Source organism: Lissotriton vulgaris, chromosome 7, assembly GCF_964263255.1.
Source record: "Lissotriton vulgaris chromosome 7, aLisVul1.2, whole genome shotgun sequence".
NCBI classification, from domain to species: Eukaryota; Metazoa; Chordata; class Amphibia; order Caudata; family Salamandridae; genus Lissotriton; species Lissotriton vulgaris.
Window position 1 is genome coordinate 769,751,096 of NC_141695.1, and position 12,411 is coordinate 769,763,506.

The 12,411-nt window shown below is 42.3% G+C and overlaps 1 protein-coding gene across 3 annotated transcripts in view; it reads left to right on the forward strand.

The window, feature by feature from the left end:
• Positions 1 to 12,411, forward strand: part of DNAI2 (dynein axonemal intermediate chain 2) — a 277,331-nt gene that overhangs the window by 95,257 nt on the left and 169,663 nt on the right. For all 3 annotated transcript variants that reach the window (XM_086928785.1, XM_086928783.1, XM_086928784.1), the window contains exon 8: positions 8,136 to 8,359. In XM_086928785.1, the coding sequence (XP_086784911.1) occupies positions 8,136 to 8,359 (224 nt within the window). The remainder of the gene's footprint in view (positions 1 to 8,135; positions 8,360 to 12,411) is intronic.

Consider the following 12,411-nt stretch of genomic DNA (forward strand, 5'->3'; position numbering starts at 1 on the left):
GCAGACAAGCGTCCGAGTTCCAAGGTGTCCCAGGGCCATTTTACTGGACCAGGCCCAAATCCGAAGAGCCGGCCGCCATTTTAAGAGTCCTGTGGAATCCGCCTACCGCTGCACCGCAAGAGTGGGAGCAACTCAACTACATGGTGAGCGAGACGCTGTAGCCGTAAGAGCGGGCGGTAAACAGCTGAATGGCGGATGAGGCACAGTGTAGCAAAAGCGGGCGGAATGGCGACTGAAACGATAAAGGGGCGCCCCACTACAGCAGACAAGCCTCCGCCATGTGCTTCAAAACTGCATATGTATCTCGTGATATCAAGGTTGGGCAACCAGTACAGAACAAGCAGTTACGAGTCCCATTTACACCGGCGCCATTTTGGGCGCGGCCGGGCAGGTCCAGGATCTACTGAAACATAAAAAATGAGGCTGACGTCTCTGAAGCAGTTCACGAACAGCAGGACATAGCAAATAAACATGAACTCTCTAAAGCTGTTAACTCACTGCAGAACAAAACAAGTGAACCTGAAACCTCTGGAATAATTGTCGCTCAAAAGAACAACACACAAAACTCTGTAGAGCCTGAAGAAAAAAAAACAGAAGGGCACTGTAGTTTCAGACACACTTAACACTAATGACGAAACAAAGATATCGTCTGTTTATAAAGCAGTTATCATCTTGACAGAATTGACAAAGAAGTGTACAGACACCAATGCATCAGCATTCTCGGAGATAACATCTTAAGGAACAAAGAAAGACCTGTTCACTCTTGACACCCCAGGTGCTGTGTATATTGCACTATACTGCTGCATCGACAAAACGGGCAACCCTATTGATGTGGATTTTTCATTATTGATTATTGTAAAGAAATGGCGACTCCCCCCTTTAGCAGATTAGCTAAATGTTTCCGTAATTTAGGCATAAAAGTTATATTATTGTTGTTGTTGTTGTTATCGTTATAGTTCTGGTTAATTTCAAAAAATGGTTAAATATATTTACAGTTTTTGTTGCGTTCGTTATATTTAAATATTAATAAAGTTTTAAAATGTAACTGTCTTGGAGTACTATATTTTTTTTAAGAAATCGGGTGAATGGGGCCTTGAATCGGGTTATTGTCATGTGTGGGCTTTGCAAGTGTACTGCTACAAGATCGGACATTTCAAACTCAAATGCACGTTCTTTTTCTTACCTTTCCGAAGCATGGAGCGCAATAGCAGGCAGAGAAAGGGTGATGCACGTGTTGAACACTGCCTGGCCTGCAAATTGCTGCCAATGCCCCCCCCCCCCCGCCCCAAGTACTTCACAAATCTTTAAAAGACCATGCGCTTGTTCAATGGGAAGTGGATAACATGGCTAAGAGCATTTGCTGACTAATGCATGAATATCGCTGACTTTTCAGCGATATTCATGCATTGCGGCCATTTTTTATCGTATTTGCGATAAACCTTGCTAATAGCAAGGTTTATGTGCGATAAAATTCGCCGAAGTGCGGCGATAATTATTGTCTCTAAACAAGTTAGAGACAAAAATTACCGCTACTTGTTGGAAATATGCCCCCGGGTTTTTCCTTGCAGGAATCGTGAAACGAAAGACTAGCACTGAAATCAGTAGTCTCACACCTGAATCGGGAAGGTTGGCATGTCTGGATACTCTACAGCTGGAGCCATACACTACATCCGCAGGGCTAGGTGATAGCCTAGGTCCGGCCTGGACAATCGGACACAGAGGAAGAGGAGTGTCAGAGGGTGCGGTAGTGAATAGGGTGAAAGGGAGGTGTCGGGCGGGCACAGGGTGTGATTCTCAGAGAAGAGCAGCGCAGATGGGGGAAGTATATGGCCCATGCATGAGAGAGAGAGCGGGGGTGACCATTGCGTGGGGGAGATGCGTGCGAGGGTGGGGAGCCATGCTGAGAATCGACGGCGTGCAGAGAGTGGCCCTGGTCAAGGCATCTAAAATGGCTGCTGTGCACGACAAAATTGTGGCATTGGACAAAAACGCAAGATGGCGCAGACAATGTTTATCAATAAGGATTCATTTATAACAAAATATTTACTCGCAGTGACAAAATGGTGTTCAACACTTCCTGATTTCCATCGAATCGAACGTTAACAAACGTCACGCAGCAAAAAAAAAAAAAAAAAAAAAAAAGCTCACGCACAGAGCGATTTTTAGCCATGTTATCCAATGGAAGGTGGATAACATGGCTAAGAGCATTTGCTGGATAATGCATGAATATCGCTGACTTTTCAGCGATATTCATGCATTGTGGCCGATGTGCGACGATAATTTTTGTCTCTAAACAATTAAAACGAACACAAAATGGCGAATTCCCGTTTCGCTACCAGTTTGCGGCCCAGTTCGCGGCCCGTGAAGCGCTTCTACCGTGAAAAATTATTTTTTTTTTATTTTCCCCACGGGACCCTTTAATAACCCCAACAACATTCCTAGGGGGTCAAGAGGGGTATACCTTGCCCCCTTTCAATAAATTCCCCCTTCGTTTTTCACTTCTTCTTCTCTCTCGATCCTACCGAGAGACAAGATGGCGGCCGCTCCGGACTGTCACGCAGCAAAAAAAAAAAAAAGCTCACGCACAGCCGCTGGAAGAGATGTATCAACATATATCAGCCTCCTCAGCCACCCTCAGGAAACAAAGGGGATTAGGATACGTCTCCCGCACCCACTTATAACTAGTAATTTAATTAACGAAGCACAAAATGGCGAATTCCCGTTTCGCTACCAGTTCGCGGCCGCGCTTCTACCGTGAAAAATCATTTTTTTTTTATTTTCCCCACGGGACCCTTTAATAACCCCAACAACATTCCTAGGGGGTCAAGAGGGGGATACCTTGCCCCCTTTCATTAAATTCCCCTTTCGTTTTCCACCTCTTCTTCTCTCTCGATCCTACCGAGAGACAAGATGGCGTCCGCTCCGGACTGTTTAGAATGTTGACAGACACCGGAGAGCCAATCAGCTTTCTGCGCGCAAAGTTCCGATAAGCGAAAAGTAAGCGGACCGGATCGCTGCCCAGAGCGCTGTTACAGATATATATCTTGGTTTGAACGTTAATTTCTCAAAAACTACTGGAGCACATATATTGAGACCTAGCAAAGGCACATCGGGCTAACAGTCCCTACAATTTTGCCAAGTTTCGTGCAAATCCATTCAGCCGTTCGAGCTAAAAGTGAGTCCAACCGCCCTATGGAAATTAACATGGGAAAAACGCGTTTTGGGACCCCCCTTTTTTCTCAGCCCCCCCTTGACGAAACTCCACCAAATTTTCAGGGGCTGCTCAGAATCAAAATGTGCCATTTTCCTGAAAATTTCAGCCGATTCCGTCCACAAACGCCAAAGTTATTAGACATAGAATTTTCAGAAGTCCCATAGAGAAAAAATCCTAACTATATATACCTACTGGCTATCGCCAGTAGGTAATAATATATATATATATATATGTATATATATATATATATATATATATATATATATATATATATATATATACATATATATACACACGCAAAAGGCACACACACACCACCCCCCCACTGTTACCCACCATTCACCAGGGTACTTTATCTATCTTATGTATGTGTATTTACACATTACAGACTGCTTGCTATTCTGACTCAAGCATGTGAATCAATATTGGATAAGAAAATAAGTTAGTTACCTTGAAGTGCAATTATCCAGTATTTGCATCTTTCATTAGTTCACATGGGACCCACCCTCCTCCCCTCAGAGGTTCCCCTCATAGATTGGGATATTTGTTTTTCCAACTTGTGATTAAAAAATCTGAGGAACTCAGTCTCTCTTTGCAGAGTTTTAAAGGGTGCTGTCGCCTGATTGATTATGGTTCAAATTTGGTCCATTTAAAAAGAGGACATAGATAGGCTATTAATGTGACTATACATTATCATTATGGCCTATAGTACAGTTACATACTGCTTTCTTTGATACCATGAGACAACGGGAAACGATTCAAGCATGAGAATCTATTAAAGATACCAATACTGGATAACAGCAGGTGCAGGTAAGTAACTTATTTTCATGTGTCTGCAAAGATAATTACTGTGCGATACTGTGAGTTGGGTCCAGCTGTGACTGGGCAGGACACACCTTTTAGAAAATTCTCAGTGTGACGTAATTTTAGCATATCAAATGATGCACTCATTATAGTACAAGGACATCAGTGACATGATACAAGCATTGTACATAGATTTACAGAACTCAGTTGTAATTCCAAAAATATATTCAGTGTGCTTTACAACAATTCCAGTCTGCTTTACAATACATAGTTAGACAAAAATCGAGTATATTGAAGAAAGCCTACCCTTATGGAAATAGATAAGATACAGCAAGAATTCTTTGTAATCCCATGTCTAGAAAAAATACTTTTTCTATAGAGACCCCTCACCCACCAGGGTTGCCCCTAGGTGGCATACTTCATCATTGGGTTCCTCTCAATCCTCTATGGATTGAGGCATGCTGCAACTTGCGAATTATGTGGGAACATTTTTTATTGTAGACTATGTGTAGTGCAGTGATGTGGAGTGAAAAGGGAAAGAACATTTAAAAATACCTAACTAGTTGGCCACTCTTTTATTCGTGCCCCTAGTTGGTATGGTTAAAAATCAGGGGCCATTTACTAAGAAGAAACCTGTCCTTAATAAGTCTGGTTGTGTTTTTGTCAACATGTTTCGAGCTGTTCCCCTAATAGCTCTTCATCAGGACTCCACGGGGTCCAGCCCAGTGTGTACCACTCCTAGTGAATCGTGTAATAAGGACACAAACCATGCACACCTAATGCGCACTGCCTACATACGGTTCTAGTGATTAATCCATGTTAATGTAGATGCTATTATGGTCAAAGCCAGGGGTAGAGGGGCTGGTAGTCACAGTTTTGTCAAAGCCGCCTCTGGTACAGTAACCTACTTCTCTCCCTGGAGACCGCATACTGGACACATACAATACAGTCACATTATGCCAACAAGGCAAAACCCATCGCATAGCAGAGAAGTTCACAAAATCACTGTGCAGAGTGTCTCTTGGAGCGAAGGCAGAGGACTTATCTAATGAAGACCCTGTATAAGGAGCACTGCTGCAAAATCATGCAGAGGAAAGTAAACATTAGAATAAATGTAACTATATATTTGTATGTTGTAAACTGGTCAAACTGTACTATATGTTTCATATCTTTAACATGCTTATAAGCATATATCGTTTGGTTATCCTTTGTCGTAACCCCTTCTGTGCTCATGATGGAATGATCCGTCATGAGCACACTTGCAAAAAATCCCACTGCTGTAAACAGCAGTGGGATTTCCCATGTTATTTGCCCTAGGAGGTGGGGAGGAGCTTCCCCAACCTCCCAAGGCATGGTTTTGGTTGTCCTTGTAATGACGTCGTCTTTACAATGAAAAAGAACCTGAAACTTAGTTTAAGTGTCATAGTTTTGGTGCTTGTGGGGCTATCTCAGCCCTGAGTACCCAAAAACATGGGGGAGGTATCGTTAGAAAGGGGAGCATCTCCCCTTTACAATTGTACCCTTCCCTAGTGGATCCCTGCTTGGGGATTGCCCCAGGAGGGCGATACCCAAGCAGGGATCTTCCCACTAGCCACCAGGGAGGGGGAAGCAGCTCCTTGGGCAAGGGCTGTGCCGGCACAAATGTCCTACCACCTAGTGTTCCCCTTGTTCTCCTGAGTAAAATGATACCTCACTTGTGTGGGTGGGATAAAGACCTGTGATTGGGAAGGGCCAAAAACATAGGGATTAAGGATATATCACCGCAAATTCTAAGTGCTACATTTTTTTAAAATAAATTTTTAGCTGATTCTGCATTGGACAGCCTCACAAGTGAGTTATAATTTTACTCGGGAGACCAAGGGAAACACTAGGTGATAGGACATTTGTGCCGGCACGGTGATCCCACACAAAAATGTTTGGAAAAAGTGATTTTTTCAGCTAAATCTGAGGTTTGCAGTGAAGTCGGAGTAGGAAAACATTGGGGGATCCATGCAAGCCATTCCTCACTGGACTCCCCAGGGAGTCTAGTTTTCAGAAATGTGTGGGTTTGGTAGATATCCCTAGATGGCCGTGAGCCTCAGGCTAAAATACCAGGTGCCTCCCCCCTTGCAAAACCAGTTTGTAATTTTAAAGTCTCCACAATAGGTTTAGGGCCCTTGCCTGTCGCGGGTACTTGACCCACACACACGAGTGAGGTGCCATTTTTATCAGAAGACTTTGGAGAATGTGGGGTGGTTGGAAGTTGTGGACCCATGCAGATTCCGGAATTTTTCATCACAGAAATGTGGGAAAAATGTGCTTTTTTTTTACAAAGTTTGAGGTTTGCAAGCGATTCTGGGTAACAGAACTTGGTGAGAGGCAGACAGGTACCCCAAGCCTGGATTTCCATAGGTGTCTAGTTTTAAAAAATATATAGGTTTGCTAGGTTTCCCTAGATGCCGGCAGAGCTAGGGTTCAAAATCTACAGCTAGGCACTTTGCAAAAAAAGGTCAGTTTTCACTTTAAAAATGTAGTGTGTCCACTTTGTGTTTTGGGCTGTTTCCTGTTGCGGGCACTAGGCCTACCCACACAAGTGAGGTATCATTTTTATCGGAAGACTCTGGGGAATACGGGGTGGGTGAAACTATGTGGATCCACACAGATTCCAGAAATCTATCACAGTAATGTGAGGAAAATGTTTGTTTGTTTTTTTATAGATTTTGAGGTTTGCAAGGAATTCTGGGTAACACAACTTGGTGAGAGCCACACATGTCACCCCAGCATAGATTCCTCTAGTTTTCAAAAATTTACAGGTTTGCTAGGGTTCCTTAGATGCCGGCTGAGCAAGGGTTCAAAATCCACAGCTAGGCACTTTGCAAAAAATGGTCTGTTTGCACTGTAAAAATGTGGAGTGTCCACGTTGCGTTTTAGGCTATTTCCTATTGTGGGCACTAGGCCTACCCACACAAGTCAGGTACCATTTTTATCTGGAAACTAAGGGTGAATACAGAATTGTAGAGCAACTGTTATTACCTATTGACTTTTGATGCATTTCTGCCTTCCAAATGTAAGACAATGTGTAAAAAAGAAGTCACTTTGTAATTCACCTGCTATTATGGGTACCCACCATTTTGGAGATGTGCAAATAGCTACTGTTTCTAAACTCTATATTTGTTCCTATTTCAGAAATACTTAGGTGTCTTTCATACCGATTTTTCATTGTTTATATTTTCCCATATTTGCTATATACCCGATACACAATAAAAAACCATTGCAAGATGCTGCTCAGTTATTGGCTCTGGGTTCATCGGGTTCTTGGTAAACCTACAGGTCCTATATATCCCCACAACCAAAAGGGTGCAGCGGATGTAACCCTATATTGCTTTAAAATATCTGGCATACTTAGAAGACGTTACAGGTGAAAACGTTGGCACACATGGCTGTTTTTTTCAACTCATTTTAAATTTTCCTATTTTCAACTGTTAGATTCTATAAAAACCTTGAAGGATCTACATAAATTACCCCTTGCTAAAATCAGAATTGTATATACTTTTCCAAAATGTTTAGCTTTCTAGGATCCATTATTGCTTTCATACCCATTTCTACCATTAACTGGAAGGCGGTTGAAAGCACAAAAATTTGCAAAAATAGGCAATTTCCCAGTAAAATGTCAAAACTGTGTAAAAAAGTTTTGTTTTCTTACAAAAGTCTGTCAGCCCCTGAAAGTTGGGAAGATGGAGATTTCAGCCCCACAAACTCTTTGTTAATAACATTTACAGGAGAAAACCAGACTCTTTCATCTGCAGCACTTTTTTCCCATTTAAAAAAAAAAAATGAAAATTAGCTGTATTTTGGCTAATTTCTGGGTTTCCCTCCTGGTATAATCAACAAACCCTGGGTACCTTTAAAATTCCTATGATGTTAGAAGAAAAGTACGAAAATTTGGCATGGATACCTTATGTGATCAAAAGGTTACAGGGGCCTACGCGTGAACACCCCAAATAGCCCATAAAAGGCTTAGCACATGGGGGAGGCCTAGCAGCGAAGGGGTTAATATGAGCAGTCACCTTCATTCACCCAAGCAGCTGTTAATTCTATATTTTGAGCTACGATTCTTTTAATGTATTTTCACTAACAGCCAACCAAGTTCATGGTGGGGACGGAGCAGGGAATGGTGATATCCTGTAACCGCAAAGCGAAGACGCCTGCTGAGAAAATTGTGAACACCTACAGTGGTCACCATGGCCCGATTTATGCATTGCAGAGGAACGCTTTCTTCCCTAAGAACTTCATGACGGTAGGAGACTGGACAGCACGGATATGGTCAGAAGACAGTCGAGAGTCCTCCATCATGTGGACCAAGTAGGTGACACTTTTCAATGCTCTTTTCAATGACAGACACCACTGGAATGCTTACAGTAGGTCACAAAGAATGATTGAATGATGTAGCGTTTTTTAGAACATTCATTTACAATGATTAATCTTTCAAATAATACAGATGAGCAGGGTGTCACTGGGAACTCATTCAAACATTGTTTTAAACTGATTAAATCCATATCTTTGGTACCTAACCAGCAATACATATTCAATTATTATAAGGTGTGATTATTTAAAAAAAAATGAAGAATGAGCATTGCCCGATGATGGTGCTTTGGACAGCCTTCTGTCTTCTTTTAAGACGGATCATTGCCTTTAAAGCCATAGACTGCCCCTTCCTTATAACCAGCACAATGCTTGCCTCTTCCCTCTCCTCTTCTGTCTGTCTACCGCCATTACACGAGCAAAGAGTCTTATCTGAATTTAAGGTAGAGCAGTCAAAGGGCTTGCATGTAGTGTCCTTCAGCAGGAGACAGAATGGTCATTTAAGAGACAACTAGCTAATGGTATTTGTAAATATGAAGATTTGGAAGTGGTTACATATGTGGTATCAACATATGGGCCATCTAAGTTGTTCTTGTTATCAACAATCACCTACCTGTGTCACTTCTTTGATCACCTACCATGTTAGCACATCTGAAGCACTTTAACACCTAATTAATCTATGGAACAGACAACTCATGTGTCATATAAATTATTAACACATTTTTAGGTCGCAACCTGCCAGACAGCAAAGTTGTCTAGTTTTTAACCCTTTCGATGCTCATGACGAGCTCAGCTCGTCATGATGCACAGTTGAGCTGTGCTGATGACGAGCTGAGCTCGTCATAAATAAAGTAATAAAGCAATTTCCAGCACAGGGGGGGGAAAACGCCTAGCAGCCAAGGTGTTAAAGACATCTTGGGAACATTCAGAAAGTTGACCTAGGAATGCATTCCGTCCATATCTTACCATTGGCTGTGTAGTTTGTAGCTCACATTTTCTGGCTTTCTATTTTCTGGCATTATTTGCTTTAGGCTGTCCAGCTCGAGTTCATCCTTCCTGTTGCCCAAACCATGTTTACTGTATTCTTCCGCAAACTCGCTTTCTATATAGAGGCCTTTAAATCTTGTTTTTATCTGGTCACGTTTGCTGTGCATTCAAAGACAGAGGTCAAATATCAGGCTGTGTCTTTCAGGAAGCCTGGAGTTTATTTTTTCTTTCTCTGACAATCATGCTGGCTTCTGGGCGCTGCTTGAGGAAGGCTGTACAATGTTTATTTTCTAGCACACAACAACATTTAAATGTCTGTCAATGAACTGTGCTGACGATCAAATCTATACGTTGGGTGATGACATTTCCACACATTATCGTTTGTGCGATGTATACTTGTATCAGTAAAATTGTATGTGAGTGTAAATGTAATGGTCATTTCAATTGAAGATGTGGAGTCTGTAATGACAGTATGCTACCATACCATGCATACTCCACCTTACCACACTCCACTCTACACCACTCTATGCAAATGCACTCTAGTCTGCACTATACCACACTACGTCACTACACTCTGAATCACTGCACTCTTATCTGCACCACTCCACTCTACACCTCTTTACTCTATACCACTCCACTCTACTCTGTGCCAATGCACTCTACCCCACACTACTTTACTATGCGCCACTGCACTCTACACCACTCCAAACCACCCCACTCTATGCCGCCCTACTCTGCAACAATTCAGTCTATGCCAATGCACTCTCCTTTGTACCACTCCACTGAACGCCAGTGCACTCTAAACCAATCCCCTCTACGCCACTCTAATCTACTCTGCACCACTGCGCTCTACTCTGAAACAATCTGCTCTACGCCACTGCACTTGGTGCAACTTCACTCAGCACCACTCCACTCTACTCTGCACCACTATATTCCATTGCACTCTATGCCAATGCACAATACACCACGTAACTCTACGCCACTTCACTCTATGCTATTGTACTCTATGCCACCCTATTTTTCTCTGCCTCACTGAACTCTATGTCACTGTTCTCTAAGCCACTCCACACTACTCTACTGTACACCAATGCACTCTAAGACAGTATATTCTGCAATATTGTACTCTCTGCCACTCTACTCTATGTCTTGCACTCTCCGCAACTCTACTCTGCATCGCTCCACTCTACGCCAATCCACAAAAAAAAGCCACTGTAATCTACTTTGCACCATTGCACTCTATGGCATTCTACTCTATACCACTGAACTCTACTATGAAACGATCTACTCTACTCCACTACAGTGTACGCCACTCTATTCCACTCTGCGCCACTCCACTCTCCCACACTACACCACTCTGTTCCACACCGCTGCACTCTACATCACTGCACACTACACCACTGCACACTCTACACTAATGCACACTACACCACTTTACCCAAAACCAATACACTCGACGCCACTGCACTCAGTGGCAATGCACTCTGCACCACTGCACTGTATGCCACTATACTCCACTACACTCTACACCAATCTACTCTACACAATTGCACTGTATTTCACTTTACTCTGTACCACTCTTTATCACTGCACTCTACTTCACACTACTGCCCTCTATGACACTCTACTCTGCACTCTGTGCCACTGAACTCTACGCTGCTCTAATCTGTATCACTTTATTCTATGCCACTGCACTCTACTCTGCATTACTCTACTGCACTCTAAACTAATGCATGTTATGCCACTCTAATCTACTAAGCTGTAGGGTAGTTTCCACTAATCAATAGTATCTGCGTTTTTTCAGAAGGCATGATCTTAGGATGGTGCCAGACTGATTTTTTGCACCCCTGTAGGATATGTCATCCATTAAATTACTGTTAGCCTGAATAGGGAGCAAACATTTCTGTCAACCACTGAACATGCCAACTCTGTTCATTCAGGAACCGTGGTGACAGACTTCAAACGTTCGCTCAGTCACCTGTGCTTTCTTTTGCTCAGAGAAATATACAAAGATTACACAAAGGGACTTTTTCAATATTTATTGAACCAAAGTGATTCTTGTATAGAAAATATGGGCTGTGATGATTAATAGACAGAAGTAGATAAAAGTTATAGTGAGTGTCAACACAGTGATTAAAAAAAAGAGTTCCACCAGCTTCTTGATACAGGTTATATATGCATACAAATAAAAGATTATAACAATCGAGCATACCCCTACGATGCGAACCATAACCTATGTGTCTTGGGTGTGAATGTATGATCTGCCAAAAAAAAACAGTCTGGAATATCTAACCTCTTTACCTGGTGGGGAAGAGTGTATGACCCAGTCTTGGTCACAAACTGGACACCACTCACTAAGATGTCAGTGGCTGCAGGGGCCCCCTCAAAAGTCAGCAGAAGTATCTCATCGCGTTAAGAAAGAAAAGGCTACATATAGAAAATGGCATTCTTGCCTCAGGCCAAGATTGTGATCAGGCAACCATTGTTTGTGTTCTACAGATAGCTGTGTCGCCACATGGATGTAATAATAAACACATTTGTATTACTCATGTGAGAGGCCTTGCAATTAAGTCAATGCAGTGTGATAGTATTCTCACAAAGTGTTCCGTGTCAACAATGTCAATGTTTCTGCGAAACCAGTCCATGCATCACAAATGCAAAATATGTGTCAAACGTCAATGCGACAAAGAGACAGCAACTTTAGGACAATCATTTGCAATGCAATAGGTCTCGCATTCACACAAGTTTGAGCTATTGGCATTGTAAATTACAGTGCCTTTTATTTATGTTTTGTATTTTAAAATATAAATAAAAGGCATGGGGCCAGATGTAGGTCGCCAAATACCGGTCGGTAACGGCCGATTTAGGCCGTTACCGACCGGTATTTGGGATTTGACATGTAGGTGGCCTTAATGTTACAGAATCGGTAAATTTACCGATTTGGTAAATTTACAGAAACAGTAAAATACCGAATCGGTAAATTTACCGATTCTGTAAATCAATATGTAGGTGGCACTGTAATCAGTGCCACAGGTCCTTACCGAATCGTTATTTACCATGGAATACTA